This window comes from Ostrea edulis, chromosome 7 (assembly GCF_947568905.1).
Source record: "Ostrea edulis chromosome 7, xbOstEdul1.1, whole genome shotgun sequence".
In the NCBI taxonomy this organism is placed as follows: domain Eukaryota; kingdom Metazoa; phylum Mollusca; class Bivalvia; order Ostreida; family Ostreidae; genus Ostrea; species Ostrea edulis.
In genome coordinates, this window is record NC_079170.1 from 20646911 (window position 1) to 20667095 (window position 20185).

The window sequence follows — 20185 nt, forward strand, 5'->3', positions numbered from 1 at the left end:
TTTTGACCGTTAAAGTTTGTGTGCTTACAAGTATACAGATATGTTTGACATTAAGAAAAAAGTCAAACAAGGGTATATTTCATTGTGCACATTTTGGTCCGTTGATTTTGTAGAATGCCTACAACTTAACGCTGCTATGGTGTAAAATAATATATCAAGGAGGAGTGTCCCCATACCAACTGACATGGTACAATATGAACTAAAATTTTACAGTGTGCTCAGCCAATCACACCACGTGTTACAGGTGCAATTAAACTATAGATAGATAAAGTTTTACTTTTAGTCAGCAGTATTGTTCGAAGGGTATTAAAACATTTTTGTTACGTAATCCTTTGTTCTTTACGGCTTTCATACAGAAGAAAATCCACTTATAGTGGAAAGGTTACCCGTAGGTGTCCAACAATTGCTGTCCATTATTTTAAAGAAAGAACAGATACTGTCCGTTCTTAAAAATGATGAATAGTAATTGTCGACTGATTGGACAGTGCCAGGAAAACCCAATAACTTATTATACGTCTACAGGTTGTCTACAGGACAACACATCGACAGGGGATGCGTATTCGAAAACAGAGCTTTTCGGATCAAAACTGGCTTTATAACTTTCTTACCTTCCACATCCAGAATATAACACTCATTAAGATAACATTCGCAGTACTTTCATTAAAATCCCAAAATTCTGAGTGTGCAATGAAAATGCTCACCCCATCAGAGGACAATATGTTGATATGGCTCATTACTACATAGTGTATGAATATCAATCCTGCAGTACAATATTACTTACCTGACATTGTTCAATAAGTAGACAAAAGAAACAGACTTTTACGCAAGACAGGTTATATTGTCAGACTATTCAAAATAGCTTTATTCATAACTATCATTGTCAATGGATTTACCTGAGCCTGCCCATTCTTATAACAAAATATGTAGTGTTTTAGGTAGGATTCTGTGAGAGAAAGAACAGTTTTTGTCTTATATCCTTTACAGAAACGTTTGACCGACATATATTACTTGTAAAACATATAAATAATGATATCATATAGGACACATGTATAAAGGTTTCAGGTGTCAATGTATTAAAACAGACATCAAAGATATTATACTAAGTACACTTAGTTTAGTGAAACATGATATCACAGGTTGTACAGTAAAAAAAAGTCTGAGAAACTGTTTTCTATTTTTCAAAAGTTTTCTTTTCCACAGCTAATATTTGAAGCTCCTTTGGGTGTGCTATCATACGGTTGTCCGTTTAGCAGTTTATAGGAATTCATTTTTGTTTCTGAGTGTTAATTAGAATATGAAAGGTGAAGATAGCGAACAATGATCAAACTCATAACTCCTATGGTATAAAACTTATACGGTACCAATTTCGATGCACCAGCTGTGCATTTCGACAAATAATATCTCTTCAGTAATGCTCAACCGAAATCTTTGAAATCCGTAATAACAATAAACTTGTAAGAGCTAGTTTAGGGAAAAACAGAGTGCCAAAAAGTGGAGTCAAATTCGTCTAAGGATAAGAGCTATGCATGAGGGAGATCATCCTTAATTTTGAAATGAAGTTCTAAATTTTATCATAGCAATTATATATACATCCGTATTTTCAAGCTAGTAACGAAAGTTTTAGCTACTGGGCTGTATAAGCAACACAAAATTAAAGTTGGGAAAACACGGACCCCTGAATACACCAGATTTGGATTAAGGTGCCTAGGAGGAGTAAGCCTCCCCTGTCGACCGGTCACACCCACCGTGAGCCCTGTATCTTGATCAGGTAAACGGAGATATCCGCAGTCCAAATCAGTGCGCCAAGAACGCCCTAAGAATCAGTATGAAACAAAGTCAAACAGCTTTTGACCCAATCAAAGTTTCTAAGCGAATAAGATAAAGTATCGACAGCATATACGTAAAAGGTTAATGTTTTAATAAAATGAAAAATGTGATTTGAAAAAAAAAATACGCAAAAAAGCAATGGTTCACAAATTAACGTTCTGAAGTTATTGATGATAATAGCATTAATTCATCTTGAATTTAGATCGCCTGAAGAAAGCATTTGTAAATGAGCAATGTATGGTTATCTTGATAGCCAATGGGAGACCTGTACGTACAATATAAATATTTCGTAATTCATTGCCATATTTGGCAGATAAACGTTCGTAACATCTTCCATTCCCACAACTACTATTGCAAATCCGATTGTAGAGGTAAGAATTTCGATTATTTGCCAATTTTATTCTCAGTTCGCCTAAAATACATTGTATAATATGGCAATTTATCTGAATTGTAGTCTTCACATATTAAGAAAAACAGCATTTTTCCTGTTGTGTTGGTCTGTTCGTCCGTGCGTATCAATTCCATGCTTCATGAGATTGCACAAAACTTTGACTACTAGCATTTTAATTCCTTGTTTGATGGTAATTTTTATATACATATTAATATATACCACAGTGAATGATGGTATTCGAGGCGAAACACTTATGCTCTGCAAGTACTACACCTGAAATAATCTTTTCCTCGGTATAATTCGAATCTAACCATCTAATAGTCACTTCGTAGAAAGAATGCAAATATTGTTAGAAATGATCAAGCTTACAAAAATGAATATTTATAGTATCATAAGATTACATGTACATTACATTGACCGGTCAACAAGGGCTGTGTACTCCTCTTAAGCACCTGATCCCGCCTCTTGTGTGTCCAAGGTAATTGTTTGCCCGGCTATCTATTTTGTATTACTTATGAGATTTATGAGATTGGTTACTGTTTGTTATTTTCACCTTTTATCAAAAGAATGTTTACACGAATTGTATTTAGACTGACAATTCGATGATTTTGAAATAAAAACTCATATTTTGTGATATCGGTAACGATGAAAATGATTGTGAACTGCATTAAAATAGCCTCATACATACAAGCTGATTGTGCAGGGGTTCCAACATTCTTGTTTGAAATCAGCATTTCGCAAATTCTATGGTCGTTTTGACGATCTAGTTTACCAATACAACCCATCATTGGATCAAATGCTGCCTGACGTGTTCCATGCTGATGGTTAGGCTGTTCTTGCCACACTGATTTTGACTACGGATGGCTCCGTTTACGTGATCAAGATATAGGGCTCATGCCGGGTGTCACAGGTCGACAGGGGATGCTTACTCATCCTAGCATCTGATCCCACCTCTGGTATATCCAGAAGTCCGTGTTTGCACAACTCCTTATTTTGTATTGCTTATAGGAGTAATGAGATTGATTACTGTTCGCGCATACAAGTGCTTGAGAAAATAGGCACCTGATCATTTGAAAATCGCATCACTTTTGTATATAAGGTATTTGTAACTCACAAAGTTGTAAAAATAGTTTGATGCATCTTTTCAAAACTTGGATTCGCATTTTTTAAATGCTATGTTTATTTTCTATTGAATACTGACAATCTGCTGGAATTTATGTTACATTCGCTAAAATGCTAGAACAATCTAATATCGAAGCGTGTTTTCTTTTTCGGTTTTGAAAACGAAAATGCAGAATTTGAAATATGGATCCGCGTAACAGAAACCCTTCTTCTCCCCCTAATCCAACCTTGCATTTTCTACTTAAATAGAAATGGTACTTAATATGGCTTTAACAAGCATGTTTTGTCTTTTACAGCATCGGAGTCAGAATGTTAACTCTACTATTTTTGTCTTTTCTGATTTTCTATGTTGTTTGATTTTTTTCCAATCATATTGAGATGTCACCAGCTTCAAGCCACGAATTTTGACCTATGCACGATGCTTATGGCTAGAGCAGTGAAGTTTTTTTTTATTCATATACATTCTTCTGTAGATGAACACCAGAGCTTTGCTTGTCCTGGTGTGTCTGTTCTCGCTGATGATTGCGGACTACTCTGTTCAAGGCCTAGGTCGTTGTAAGACACGTATTGGGTGCTCAGGATGCGGAATACGATGCAGGGTCAGGGGATTCAGGACTGGGTATTGCAGATATTCGTTTTTTTGCCCATTTAGAAGGAAGTACAGATGCAAGTGCTCGAGATTCGGTTGAAGTAAAACAACCTAGAACATTAAAAAGTAGTAAAAGGGGTGAAATAAACTGTTTAAAATGTGTATCTCTTTATAGTTATTTTATACATCACTGCCTTGTTTGAGCTGGTAAAGGTCGTAACAACATTGTATTCCTTTGAACGGTTCATTATTGCACGCATTTCAGTTGACCTTAATTCCACTTTTGGTAACCCAACTTATACTTAAGAAGAATGCTACACCAGAGAAATTTGCTATGGATGAAAAGTGAAAGATATGTACAAACAATATTTTGAAATTGAAACCTTTCAAATTTACTTTATTTAGTCAAAAATGCAGTTTTAGTAGATATTAATTTGAAAAAAAAAAAATAAAATCCATGTTGGTCTCGAACCCGCGATCTACTGTTAAGATGTAGATGTGCAAACCTACTGAGCTACTCAGCTAGGCAATAACATTTGAAATCAATTGTCAAATATTGCTGATATCTATATTTCCATTCATGTTTTAAAAGGAGGTCAGTCATTACGACGATGTAGAGTACATCCTTATAATTCTTTTAAAGAAGCCGCGTTTGAGATTTAAACACAATTAGTATCCCAGTTAATGAGGTGAATAAAACAGTTGTCGTACTTATACTGGATTCCAAAACTGGAAAAAAAAATCCCACAAAGAATGATATATTGCTGGATGAAGTTGATTCTCCACCAAGCCTCTATCTGCACCCATGTATACGATATTTAATTATCTTAACTGAAGCGATGGTCTGTGTATGATCAGTTTTAAATCCGACACGGGTTAATGACAAATAAGTTGATTTTGTAGGAATTAACGTTTAAAAACAGTATTTCACAAATTACGGTTTTTACAAATATTACATTTGGTAAACCAACCTGTCATTTGCTCGAATGCTGCCTAACGTGTTTCACGAGAAATGTTCAATTCATGCAAATTTTGGGTAGAGATTACCTGATCAAATATAGATCTTGTGGCGGCTGTATTCATTCAGCAGGGATGATTACTCCTACGAGGCACTTGTTTGCATATCTGATACTTCATGGGGTTTGAATTTGCTATAATATCATATGTGTATTCTTTAAAGTAGTTGAGTTAATCACTGTTCATTACCTTCACTTTTCATGTGAACGATATCGAGATATTGCGTGTCGTAATTTTTGTAAATGCAATGAAGCTTGTATATTTTCCCAGCCACTTATCCTAGATCCTCTGCATGTTCAAATCAAGAATTATAATTAAACACAATAGAATTATGAGTATTTCATGTATCAAGTTCATTCCCTTCACATAATTTCCCTTGTTTCGATGTACCATTTATGTTTGCATATCCAAAACTAGTCATGAAGTTTAAATATTTTCAAAACGTATTTTCCTATCGGTATGATATATTCCGGTACCTAAAGGGTAAGCAGGATGTATTCATAACGTTGAACATAACTGATGACTTTTATGATGAATGCGTGCTTCCTTACTGGATGTTCTTGTGGTAAAAAGAGATGTTCGATTCTGAAATTTCTGGACGACACCAACCATTGTGCGAAGTTTTAACTGATAATCTCCATCACTGAATTGTGACACAAACACATAAATCTTTTTAAGTGCATGCGCAAGCATTTGTGATACTGAATATTTCCTTAGTACATGTTTGTAAACATGCCAAGGACATTTCAATTTGTAATGAATTATTTGGAAGTCAAAGATTTATTACCTTATTTTCACAATTGGCGTAGTAATATCTGCATGCTACAATAGAAGTTTAATAGTTATAAAATCTTTAATAATATGGAAAATATCCGTAAAGAAGAAGCAGTTGCTAGAGCACATGAGCATGAAAATCACTCATAGCATTGAACACTTTAAATGTAGAGGTGGCATCTGTGCAATCATGTCAGAACGTAGATCAAAGTCCCAAATGAAAGGTGAAGATAACAAACAATGATCAATCTCATAACTCCTGTAAAAAGTGAAGATAATGAACAGAGATCAATTTCATAACTCCTATAAGCAATACCAAATAGAGAATTGGGCAAATACGGTCCCCTGAGTACACCAGAGGTGGGATCAGGTGCCTAGGAGGATTAAACATCCCCTGTCGACCGGTCACACCCAACGTGAGCCCTATATCTTAATCAGGTAGATTTATTCGTAGTCAAAATCAGGGTGCCAAGAACGGTTTAACAATCGGTATGAAACATGTCAGACAGTATTTGAACCAATGATAGGTTATATTGACAAACTAGATCGTTATAACAAATACAATACCAATTTATCGATGAAAACGCCCATTGAAGACAATAAAATAGTGACCAATCTCATAAGTCTTAAAACGAATACAAAACTGAGAGAATTATAAACACTCTAACAGAGAAGGCAGGGACACGCATGTACCACCTGCAGTAGCAAATCCAAATTCATCGAAATCCGATAGTTTCGCTTCAGATGACTCAATATTCAAAAAGTCCTTAAAAGTTGTCCAAGTTTATAGATACGATTTGGATTTCAGAAAAGTTCATCTCAACCGTTGAAATAGTCAGTCTACCGAAAAAACCCTTTTCAAAACTGTGTATATAAATATAGTCAAAATATTTGATATTAGTCTTCATTCAGCCGCTTCGCATAATGCGAAATAAAAAACCAGATTTCACATAATTTGGTCGAAGTTTTCATGGTAATGGTAATTATTCTATGAAATAGTTAGTTTGATTAAATGATCTTAATCTAGTTTCTCGGCATACTATACGGTCAAAAACAACAAAGTAGGTGTTTTCAGTTGATACACCACAGAGACCTGTCCTGGGACCAGAACTACTAATCCCGTGGTTATGATTTTGAAAAGATTGTCACAAACTTGTTAACCACTGAGCCACCGTGATTACTTGTGGTTCAATGTTTCTTGTATGTCCTCGTCATCTCTAAAGTGTCTCATCAATGTAATTTCAAATGCTTTCAACTTTTCAATCTCATAAATCCCATAAGTAATACAAAATATTAAATTTCTATAATTCTATTTCAGAAATTTTAAAATGTCTGTAATCACCACTTGGTCGGATTCTCTTTCCTGTTTACTAAGCTTGCAAAATATGAACTTACATTAGCCATCTGTTTTAGATACCTTTCAACAATATTACGATATTATAGAAAATAAAGGAAATCAAGCACCTGCTATTCATGACAACACAAAAGAGAAAATGCTGCAAAAGCATAACTGGTGAATTTAACATTCTATACATGAACCTTAAACCTACATTCCACCACGCTTATTGCAAAGATCAAAGGAACACTGCAGTTTTCACTTTGCGATTCATATGTAATAATTGATTATGAGAAAATTGATACACATCTCTCTTGGACTTCGCGGTGTGTCGATATGACAATAACTGGTAATCTAATTTCCTAATCATGAAGATTAATCAATTGATGTTGTAAAACAAAATGACTGAATAATATTTGCCATTCAATATTTAAAAAAAGCATGTGTATTCTGAAATCGATACACATGTAAACAAACATGGCGATACACAGATATGTTAATCCCCTTCCACGTATGTGTAGTTTTCTTAGACTGTGTATTCAAAGTAGTTTATATAGTCTATCAACATCCAATTAAATATTTGAAATATCTTTTTTTCAAAATACGTCTAATATACTCCACCATCTCATCTTTTTTATCAGCAGAAATATTTAGGCGAAGTCTGTTTCGGAAACTGTCATGTCTCCATGAAGTGCCCTATTTCATAGCTGTGTGGATACACGATCGGCTCTACTTTTCTAAGGGCAGTTAGATTTTGGAACGCAGTTCACAGTTCACTATTCGCAATTCAATAGTGAACTGCATTCTAGAACGCAGTTCGCAATTCAAATTTCTGTATGCATAAAACAACACCACACTGGAATTATAAGGATGGGTTGCCAGTTACCAACCGCAAACACTGTAAAGAAATAGTGATGGTAATTTCTCTAGTTACGGGGATCCGCCCCTCCAATTTTTATGCATAATGCATTACACTTAGTGAATAAACATCGGGTTCGGAATCATCGAAGACCCCCTACCCCGGGAGATAAAATTTTGGGGGTAGGTTATTAGTGGTCCTCTCTCACCACTGTGAAGAAATGATGATGGTACTCTCACTAATTACGGAGATCCGCTCCAACAACGTTTTTAAATAACGCATTACACTTAGTCAATAAACATCGGGTTCAGAATCATCGAAGACCCCTACCCCGAGGACTGAAATTTTGGGGGTAAGGTATTAGTAGTCCTCTCCCACCACTGTGAAGAAATGGTGATGGTACTCCCACTAGTTACGGAGATCGGCTCCTAATTTTTAAACATAACAGATTACACTTAGTGAATAAACATCGGGTTCGGTATCATTAAAGACCCCTACTCAGGAGACTAGATATTTGGGGGTAGGGTATTAGTGGTCCTCCCCCACCACTGTGAAGAAATGGTGATGGTACTCACTCTAATTATAGAGATCCGCTCCTCCAACTTCATTAAATAACGCATTACACTTAGTGAATAAAGATTGGGTTCGGAATCATCGAAGACCCCTACCCATGGGACTGAAATTTTGAGGGAAGGGTATTAGTGGTACTCCCCCACCACTATGAAGAAATGGTGATGTTACTCGCTCTAGTTACAGAGATCCGCACCTCCAATGTTTATGCATACAATGTAATGCATTACACAAGTGAATAAACATCAGGTTCGGAATCATCGAAGATCCCTACCCCGGGTACTGAAATTTTGGGGGTAGGGTATTAGTGGTTCTCTCCCACCATTGTGAAGAAATGGTGATGTTACTATCCCTAGTTACGGAGATCCGCCCCTCCAATTTTTATGGATAATGAATTACACTAGGTGAATAAACATCGGGTTCGGAATAATCGAAGACCCCTACCCAGGGCAAGAAAGATTGAAACAAAACCAATGTTAACTAGGGTGACGTTTACAACCAATAGTAAGAAAAATTAACAGATTTCTTTCATAATATATGAAATAGCTAAAAAGCTAACACAGAATTTATGCTTGAATTGAATTTCATTATTAATCCAAATGTTAAGCTATACAAGTATTTAGTTTAAAAATTAACTGCCAGAAGTTCCCTATTTAGGATTGGAGTGCTGCGGTTACTAAGTCTCCTGTAAGTTAAAAAAATAATAAATCAAAAACAAGATGTTTAACTTGTTGATTAAATAAGATCATGAATTATCATTTATTGTTTTATACATATCACACTCCCTGTTGTAAGTACACACATACACGGTATTATGTGTAAATACATGTACATGTGCGTTAATGACGTTTTGCCACGGGGGAGGAGGAGGGGTATAAACCACGTGTGTTCTCTTCATTCTATACCCATAGGTGTCACTGCTCGCTAACACCTCTGTCAATGCCGAAATTTCAAAATTCTTGTAAAATGCCTTGTAAATTCTTATATTAACGTTTTAAACAAATTCGCTTACTCAATTTATGATGCATAAGTTTAAGGTAAAGTTGTCGTATCGCTTGTAAACAATACCCAAATTGTTGATTTTAATCAAAATGAATCCCCCCTCCCCGATTTTTACAGTTATCTTATCTACATTATTTAATCATTCTAATTCTTAAATTCCGTTCCGTTTTCCGTTCCGCGTTTTAGCAACACCCTGAAGGCTGCAATCCCGTGGGAAGATTTTGCTTTTACCGCATGTGAAATGTATACAGGTAACAAAAAACAAAGACAATAAATTGATGAAATATGCAAGCTAGACTAGATTTCGCCTCTTGACAACTTGACAATATTACCCCAACCACCTCTTCAACCTTTCCCGCCATTTGTACACTAGAACTATTTTGCTTGGTTAAAAAATAGGGTTACATCATTTCAATGACAATGCAACAGGGAGAAGTCATTATGATTACCGGGGGGGGGGGGTCTAAAGAGATATCTCTTTAGGTTAAAGAGATATCTCTTTTTGAAAATTTAAAGAGATATCTCTCTAACTTAAAGATATATCGTTTTACATCGATAGAGAGATACCTCTTTACGCTAGAGAGATATCTCCCTAGCGTAAAAAGATATCTCTCTAACTTACAGAGATATCTCTTTAACCAATAGAGATATCTCTCTTATTTAAAGAGATATCTTATTTTACGAATAAATAGTAAAAGGGCTTGCCATATATTACTCCTTCTACTATATCAATATATTTAAAAGACAAACAAAAAGTTGCATGGCGATTAAAAAGTCGTAAAATAATCAAAATTAAATCTGTATTAACGTGAGAGGAAATAGAAGGAGAATTTTCAGTGTTAGAGTGGAAAAATATTTTGAGCTTCCCCTTATAACAACTCGGGAATTTAAATCGCTTTGAATACAGTTTTCGATAAATATATATTATTACTACAGTAATTTGATCCGAAGAGTCGGAACACGTCGAGTTGACAGGCGCGGATCATCAGATCACACGAGACGCGAAGCGTCGAGTTTGATCTGATGATCCGCGCCTGTCAACGAGACGTGGTCCAACTCTTCGGATCAAGTTACTGTAGTAATGATAAATCTATTATATACCCCCTTGTGCATTTTAAATCCACATTTATAAGATAATAAATGTAATCCAAATGATCAAAAACACAGACATACCATGAAATTATGTTTTGTATAAGCAGGTTCGTTTGTGACGCGGTCAACATCTTCCACAAATAACGTTGCGTTGATGCATTGTGACGTCATTGTGACGGCATCAGTTTCAGAGGATACTGATACGGAATTAGAAAACCACAGTGTGGTGATCCGGAAAACTGGATCACACGCTGTGAAATCCACAGTATCAAAAAACGATACATTGATGGGTATATAATAAAGACTATTTCCATGTACATGTAATTGTTATCTCATTAGAGTGGGAATTATTGCTTTCCCAAACTGCACTTTTTGCAAGAGGAACTTCGAAACCTTTTTATGGAATGCCCTCATGTTAAGATCTGGTATGAATTCATAAGAGAGAGAGAGAGAGAGAGAGAGAGAGAGAGAGAGAGAGAGAGAGAGAGAGAGATTGACATACTGGCTTTGATAAACGAAAAAACATTCTGGAAAATATACGCAAGATAGAGATTTTCTAAAACGTTTATTATAAAACAGCAATAGGCGTATACTGGTGGATTCTCAAATATGACTACATTAAGTATAGAGGCATAAAAATATTATCCTTGGTGGAATAGCAACTAAAAAAACTTTTATTGTTAAAAAACTGCAGGTATATATATGGGAGTTTGAAAACGCTGACAATAGATTTATGGTAAACTATGCTTTTAATAAAGATTGATATTACCTTTACTTTATCTGCTCTCTCTCTCTCTCTCTCTCTCTCTCTCTCTCCTACCTGTATATTATTCATATGTCCGACGCTAGTCGCATGTTATGGACTCTAAGTCGGTGGTGCATTACCCCTAAGACTACCAGGGTTTAGCGCCGTATCTTATTTTGATATTGTTTATGTAAATTTCATATCATGACCATTTAAGAAATAAATCTTATTTTTGGAAAAAATACACGAGGGCATGAAGTGCAGAGCTTCACATTAGCCTGAAACGTCGCTGTTCTATTTATAAAAATGATTTTTTTTTAAATTTATTTTACTTTCATTTCTGTCGGAATAGTTAAAATATCCGTACTATATTCATCAGGATTCATACGTACACTGCTCACATTCATGAGGAAATGACTATCATTTCAATTGGTAAAAAATATTGAAGGCAAAAACACTGGAAATGTAAATATCAAAGAATGTCTAATGCTCGAAATATGTATACTACTATCTAAAGGCGATATATTGTACATATATGTGTATACTACTATTTATAGGCGATATATTCTACATATATATGTATACTACTATCTATAGGCGATATATTGTACTTATATGTATACTACTATTTATAGGCGATATATTGTACTTAAATGTATACTGCTATTTATAGGCGATATATTGTACTTACATGTATATATGTATACTACTATCTATAGGCGATATATTGTACATATATGCACAATAACGTATTCATAAAATTGCATGAAAATTATAGGTATCTATTTACTAAGTAAACAATATATATAATGAATTATACCTATTCAAATGTTTATATGATAAATATGTTCATAAGTTACCCCACAGGAACCCTATTTTGAGTACATGTCCAGGTTTTTTGAAGAGCCCACGCCTAAAGACAAATTACAAACCTTCTTTAAAATCGCTGACACCCCCCACCCCCCCACCCCCTTCTATTGATCAAGAACAAGATCTCCCAAATATTGGATGCCATTCATAAGGTTCACCTTTTAAAAAGGATGGATAAACAGTCACATGTCACATTTTCCCATAAATCACTGCATCCAGTAAGAAAGTATAGGACTAATATGTCGAGCTTTCTCCGTGGTTAAATAAACTGTTATCAACGATACCTACGCCAGATTTATAACACCAATTTACCAAATATAGAGTGATACCACGAATACATCGACTAATTGATTAGTAATTATCTACTGAAAAGATTGTAATTTGGAGTAGTTCATAACCCAGCCATAAGTGTCAACACTTTGTAAAAACAAGTTTAAAGGGGATGGACTTGTGATAAAACAAACATCGGATCACACAACTTCTCACTCCAACACTGAACACAGCACAAGATGGACTTCTTATATTGGATAGTGTAAGTAGAGGTCTTATTTTCAATGACAGTTTAATCAAAAATGTTTTTCATGTATTTTATTTTTCTTCTTCATTTTGTTGAATATTGAATGCAATAAAACAGGAAATTTATGTAAAAAGTCTTCGAAATTTAACGTACTGTTAGAGTTTTTATTTTCAATGGCAGTTTAATCAAAAATGTTTTCCATGTACTCTCTCTCTCTCTCTCTCTCTCTCTCTCTCTCTCTCTCTCTCTCTCTCTCCATTTTGTTGAATATTAATGTAAAAAAAAAAAAAAAAAAAAACTATCAATGTATTTTACATAAAAAGTCTTCGAAATTTAACGTACCGTTAGAGTTTTTATTTTCAATGGCAGTTTAATCAAAAATGTTTCCCATGTACTCTCTCTCTCTCTCTCTCTCTCTCTCTCTCTCTCTCTCTCTCTCTCTCCATTTTGTTGAATATTAATGTAAAAAAAACAACCTATCAATGTATTTTACATAAAAAGTCTTTGAAATTTAACGAACAGTGAATTGACAATATCATGTAATGTTTATGATGTAGTTTTGTCCAATAATTTCTTTGGGTTTGGGGAAGGGGGTTGTATTCCTATCATCATCCTACATGTACATCAACACTTCTAGCAATAAAAGGGTTGGATATTAAATGTATTTCATACTTTGATGGGCAATGCGGTGTTTTTTATTGTGCTTTTATGAAAATGTTACTGGTCATTTTTGAAATACTTCAAACAATTTATACATGAAATATTATGCATTACATGCACATCAAGATTAACGAACCATTTTTTTTTTCTTTTCTATTCAGGATTATCAGCGTAACCAGTATTTGCAGCGCTGTTAGTACAAGTACTAGTAAGTTTCTCTCTCCATATCTCTCGGTGCTGTTAGTATAAGTATTAATAAGTTTCTCTCTCTCTCTCTCTCTCTCTCTCTCTCTCTCTCTCTCTCTCTCTCTCTCTCTGAAGCCCGTCATAATTTGAAATATTCTTTCTTGTTTTTAACACAACAAGGTATATGTATGCAGGTGTCCAAACGGTCTTAAGCAATTAACGCCGATTATCTCCAAGTAATGCTTTTCACAGTTTCTTAAGAACCCTTAAATCTACAGGAGCCATGCTTTTGCTTACCCGTGGATTTCGATATAGCTCAACATAAAGACCCTGGTAATTCAAACAATTAAAACTCTTTGTCAAATTGATCCCTGGAACACCATTAAGGGCTTTATCGAGTGATTCACAAATCCTTTATCGCCCCTCACTATCACTTTTAGCATACCTAGGTTTCTATCATAATCTATGCTACCATTTATTCGAGGTGATAATCTATCGTTCTATTAACAATAAGGTGAAACAGGGTGATGGTAAGCTCACTGAGAAGACAGGAAATAACCTTGGTCAGTTATGGCAAAAATTTTCCTCCGTCCAGCCCGAGGAGAGCGATAAAAACTGACAAACAAATAGACACTATCGTCGCTAACAAAGAAAACTGCAAACAAATGATAAAAGTTTTCGCAAATGAAGCAATTCGCGTGTCTGCCCGCCTTCTTATCTCAAGCGCCATTTTTTTCTCATGCTATGATCTGTCACTCGTACCATACCATTCATTCTATATATTTTTTTCCTAGTCCATTTATGAATGGGGAAGGAAAGGGGTGTTACTTTCAAATGAACTGACAAGCTTATCTTTCAGCATACACGTGATTACATCGGAATTACGCAAAAATAAAAAGTTAAAAATATCAAAATCACGATTCTTATTGTTTCAGTCTTGAAATGATTATATTCCGCATCGAAATGACATTTCGAAAATTTCCCTTTTGCATTTTATTTGTTCGCTTTGCTGGATGTTCTATCTAAGATACGTCCTACTGCATGGACAAAGCAGTACCAAAATTCTTTATGTAAAGGAAAACAATGTTAGTAACAATAACTATATATTATGTGATAGGTTCTCTTTCCCTCAGGTTTTTCCTTACGTGTTAGTTTGTTTATATCCCTCCCCCACTAAATATACCCCCCCCCCTTGTCAATAAACTTCCAAAATATTGGATATCTCAGGGTTTTATCAAATAAGTACATGAAAATGAAATATTCTTAATCACGATTCTTGTGACATCAATTTTGCATCTTTCATGTTTATATATTTTGAAAGATCATAGAACAAAATCGGTGGTTTTATTTCACTAACTTGAACTATCGTTTGATTTCAGATGACACAGACCTTTTAACAGATTCAAAAAATGAATCGTCGTGCTGTGAAAATGGTGGAATCTGTATCCTGGGCAGTTTTTGTATATGTCCCAAGTAAGTCAGACCATCACATTAAATAAAGTTTAAAATTGTGAATTTGGGTTTGTAAATTTGTAACATACTTAAATCTGAGTTTCAAATTTCCACGTTTTTTATTGCAGCATGCTAATACAAAGTATTGTTTTGAACGTATTTGATTAAACTATTGCGATTAGACGCAAGTTCGGTGCACTTTGTAATGCCCTCTTTCCTAGGAGAGTACCTGCAACAGACACACCTCTATAATTATTTACCAATTAGACAATGTTTACTGTAACTCATTAACCAATCGGACGATGTTTACTGTAACTCATCAACCAATCAGACGATGTTTACTGTAGCTCATTAACCAATCAGACGATGTTTACTGTAACTCATTAACTTCTTAACTGTATGTTAAGACTGATACTGCATTGTTTTTTCCCGCATTTTTATTATTGCGTAAGGACAGTTTTCAGATAGAAATATTCAAATATCTAATAGATTTTTTTTATATCAACTGCTCACTAGTACTTTTGATTTCATTGCAGGTTTTTCGACGGATGGTTATGCCCGCATAAAACAAAATACAGGAGTTGTAACTACGTCCCCCATGGGTATTGGATCCGCTCCGATTGTAACCTATGCCGTTGTTTCGACGGCAGGGTCGCCTGCATCCCTAAATATTACTTTGGTTGTGGTAAGGTATCATTTCATATTGCTAATACATATCTAAACAATGATATATATATATATATATATATATATATATATATATATATATATATTAGTGCCATAATTCTATTTAAATATTTCTATTTTTATTTCTTATTTTTAGTTCTAACTTCTTGTTTTTGCATTTTTATTTTAGTATATTCATTCTTTCTTTGTTTATTATTATTATTCTTACTTCTAATTTTCCCAATTTTATTTCAATATATTTCCTTTTATTCCTTGATTTTAATTCTAAAATTAGAAACTTCCTTATAATTAGAATTTTAGAATATCCAGGTTAGAATTCGAAAGTATGAATACGAAAGTGGGGATAAGAAGGTAAGAATTAGAAATGAGAAGTTAGAATTAGTTACCCGAATAAAATCTTGTTGACAAATTAAGACGCCAGAGGGCTCCAAATGAACACAAGAGGAACTATGTAAGTTCGAATTTTAAGTTAAGTTCGTCATCCAATGTTGGTGATAAGAGAATAATTATATTTTGTTTCTCAAGTCATGTTTTAACAGGACACCTTAGGGAAAATGATATAAAGGGGATCTGATGTTTGTAACATCTTTGAATCTAATGGATTTGAAGGAAAACAAAAATAATAGGGTGACTATTTTCTTTTGACACACTTTATATAGAATAACCAAGTACTAGGATCCTTTGAATTGGAAATAAACTACTGAATACAGAAAAAAGTAAACTTCGGATAGCAAAACATACTGAAGACAAATTTAATTTCATATTCAATATGTCAATATTCTTTTTGATTTGGCCAGAAAATACTATTCAGCATCTAAAAGTCGTTTCAAGATTACAAGAAATTCTTGCATGTTTGCCTACACCTTCTTTATAGAAAAGTTCCAGAATGTATGGAATGCTCTCTCTCTCTCTATCTCTTTCTCTCTCTCTCTCTCTCTCTCTCTCTCTCTCTCTCTCTCTCTCTCTCTCTCTCTCTCTGACTTGCTATTCGACATGAAGAAACAATATCTGTGTAAAAAATAAATACAATTTCTCCAAGCTCGTAACATTTATTAGTCATGTCAAATACTGAAAAGTCATCAGCGGTGGACCCGCCACTTTCATATGGAGGGTAATCGTGTTCAAAAATCCAAACATGTAAACTTGTTATCCAAACTTGCAACCGTGTTCATTTTTCAGCTTCAGCTATGTATATGTGTAACTCAAGAGATGTACGTTATGTTTCTCAGAAATGTATACCTCAGTGCTGTACTCTTCAATTGTGTAATCGTTTGATCTTTTATCTTACATTTCTCTTTTTAAAAATGCATCATTGTTTCCTAAGTTATACGCGGTTATCCCTACAGTATTTCCGTTTGTAGACTTAGTATTGACATAGTTGTACCTTACAACATCGCATCTTACACGTCAACAACTGTTTGTCGAATTTCGATATATATATATATATATATATATATATATATATATATATATATATGGAAAGACAACGGAAATTCACGAATACTACCGAGAACCGAAAGAAAATCAATGTGTTACATGGGCAAAACACAAGCGGTATTCTCGCGAGATTGTACGTACTTGGTTGAAACGTCACCAATAAGCAATATATTTCTATTTTAAAAACTCGAAAAATTAATCTCTATTAGATAAAAAAAAAAAATACATATCTAATAACATCACACATTTCATGAGGTACAACTGGACTGAAATTACACATTAGTTTGGTAGGTATTTTATTCTTCAATGATATCTAGGGCTAATTTTAAAAAATAAATCAAACTAAGTTTATATCTTTTCATTATAATATTTAACAATATGTTAGGAAGTTGTCAGAAATTTAACTGAACTTAATTTTTGTTGCACATAGCGTGTCTTTTCTTTTTTTTAAAAAAAAGGGGGGGGGGCAGATAAGTCGTCTAAAATTCTTCACAATCTAGCAAAAAAGGGAGAGCCCCCCATAAAATAAGTTGTCTATTCTAAAATAACAACCTAAGGGAGGGGGAGGGGGCTTAGTATTTACTACAATGCACATGTAGTGGGGGGATGTCATCCAATATACCTTAGTTTGAATATGAAAATAACTTTGCACGTAAAAATCACGGGAAATCAATTTTATAAAAATTAGAAATATCCCCTTTCTGGTTTTACTTACCTGAGTCTATGAAATCAAGGATATCAAATGTGATTATCCATGCAGTCAAACAACTTCTTTGAGACTTCATCTCCCACAAAATTTATAAAGAGGAACACCTTAACAGTTTCTACCACAGCATTCTTTCTTTTAACTGGCCCTGTGAAGTGCAGTATCACATGACTTCTGCACTGTTACTATTACAACATATACGCATAGGCGCCCTCGGGTGATAACCCTACTAAGACCTGATAATTTCGTATGTCTCCCTGCTAAACAGTCCATAATTGTATATTAACAAATAACGTTTATATTTATATCTGAATCATTTAGGCATGTTTTATTAGATATTCATATCATGCACCAAATCACAGCGAAATTTAGACTCTAGAATCCTTTATTTGCAAGCAAAACATTTTTTTTATCATTCCGGAAAAAATCACAAAAATTGATATAAAATAATTGAGAGCTTGTTTCATTCTTTCGATGGTGAAATCATACTTCATAAGAGGTGTTTTAGTGAGCCATTAAATAAAATTTTAGTGTAATGAGCTACCTTAACCAGTGCAAAATATTTGTACTAGGATTTTAGATCCATACATATCAAACGTTAGGCCTACATGTCTGTGCACATGCACAGCAAGAAATTATGTGCTTATCATTAGGCGTTGGTGTAAATTCATTCTTCGTAACCTTATGAGTGTTATACGTTATAACACATGTGTAAATCAGATCATTTTCTGTGTGTAATGCGTACTGTTGATACTGTGACACACGCCGAACAGTCTTTTTATACAAAAACAATTCGAGATGCACATGCGTTGTCAATTTTGGCGCGTGAGCAATAGTCCAATCCTAAAGATGGGGAATTCTTTCGGTTCTCGGTAATAATCGTGGATTTCCGTTGTCTTTTCATATATGGTCATATCGAAATTCGACAAACATTTAAACTTGACATTTGTTGACCTGTAAAGTGTAAGATGCGATGTTGTAAGGTACAATTATGTAAATACTAAGTCTACAAACGGCAATACTGTAGGGATGACCGCGTATAACTTAGGAAACAATGATGCATTTTTATAAAGAGAAATGTAAAATAAGAAATCAAACGATTACACAAAGAAGAGTACAACACCGAGGTATACATTTCTGAGAAACATAAAGTACACCCCCTGAGTTACACATATATATAGCTGAAGCTGAAAAATAAACACGGTTGCAAGTTTGGATTAACAAGTTTACATGCTTGGATTTTTGAACACGATGACCCTCCATACTTTCAGTTCTCGCGCCCTAGAGTTCGAACCCTGCGACTCCTGCCCACAAAGCTAGCATGGAGGCGGACAGTGTGATTTGCGTAATTTGTGGAAAATGTTATGCGTTTGTTGTCGGATGTGTTAGCTAAGTTATTCATTGTCGTTACAGAGGACGACGACGAGCCACTTGACCCAACTAAACCTGTCGATCCATTCAGCGGCAAGATCATTACCACATATGCAACAGACCCGGATGTTCCTCAGATCCCTACCCCGCCAGCAGCCAGCAGTGGAAATGAATTCTATTACGATGACTATTATTACAGCGACACGAATGCGGGAAGTGCCAGTTGTCCTCAAGTCTCGCTGATTCTCATCATTTGTTTCTTGTCCATCAGATTTTTATGACGTATGCAGTAATCAATGACGTACAGTGCACGCGGGCTTATTATTGGTGCTTCAAACATAGCAATAGTATGAATGTACGTGTAAGTGTGGGTGCGATTGTTCATATGTATGTGTCAACATACTGTGTTATAGTCTTTGAAAACGATCTGAGCGCTTTCAAATTGTCTACTCAACATGAAATGCTAAGACATTGTGAATGTAAATACCGAATTTATTTAATGAAATTATATTACTTTGTTTTTTTTCTCTCTCCTGTTGTGGTTGTAATGATTATGTGAATAGTTGTGTGTATATCTATAGTCATGAACTCAGTTGTCCATTGTGAAACAGAGGTAACAACAACCCCATTAAATGATCGCGGTAAAACAAGTACTATAACACAGGAACAGATTCTTTCCGACGATAGTCATGATCATGTTTGTCCTTTGAATATTGTTTTAGGTGACTTGGATTATGCTATCACACATGGTGATATTGTATACTAAAAGTAGAATAAATCCAATTCCTCTAAAAATTAAAAATAAACCAGCAACATGGTGAAGCTGGTATGTTTGGATAAAACGAGAAATATTTCATTCGGAAATCTCCGATATTATCGTATATCAAAAATCTACCACTTTAAATGAGGTGCTCCGGGGTTTTGATTCGGTGATTTCCGATATTATCGCATACTAAACATCGACAAAGAATACAA

The 20185-nt window shown here is 34.6% G+C and overlaps 1 protein-coding gene and 1 long non-coding RNA gene across 3 annotated transcripts; both read left to right on the forward strand.

Moving 5' to 3' along the window:
* Positions 1-1670: 1670 nt before the first annotated feature.
* Positions 1671-4091, forward strand: LOC125655529 (uncharacterized). Its single transcript, XR_007362770.2, has 2 exons — positions 1671-2198; positions 3814-4091. It is a non-coding gene; the product is annotated as an uncharacterized LOC125655529 (long non-coding RNA).
* An 8348-nt stretch (positions 4092-12439) lies between these two features.
* On the forward strand, positions 12440-19728 carry LOC125655517 (cryptic protein-like). Of its 2 annotated transcripts, XM_048885857.2 has the most exons (5): positions 12440-12726; positions 13533-13579; positions 14937-15030; positions 15546-15694; positions 19253-19728. In XM_048885857.2, exons 1-5 carry the CDS (start codon positions 12704-12706, stop codon positions 19489-19491), a joined length of 552 nt encoding a protein of 183 aa, XP_048741814.2. In that variant the 5' UTR covers positions 12440-12703; the 3' UTR covers positions 19492-19728. The 2 variants fall into 2 exon arrangements, with proteins under 2 accessions (XP_048741814.2, XP_048741812.2); XM_048885855.2 differs by lacking the exon at positions 12440-12726 and having other exon boundaries at positions 13314-13579.
* The last annotated feature ends 457 nt before the right edge of the window (positions 19729-20185 follow it).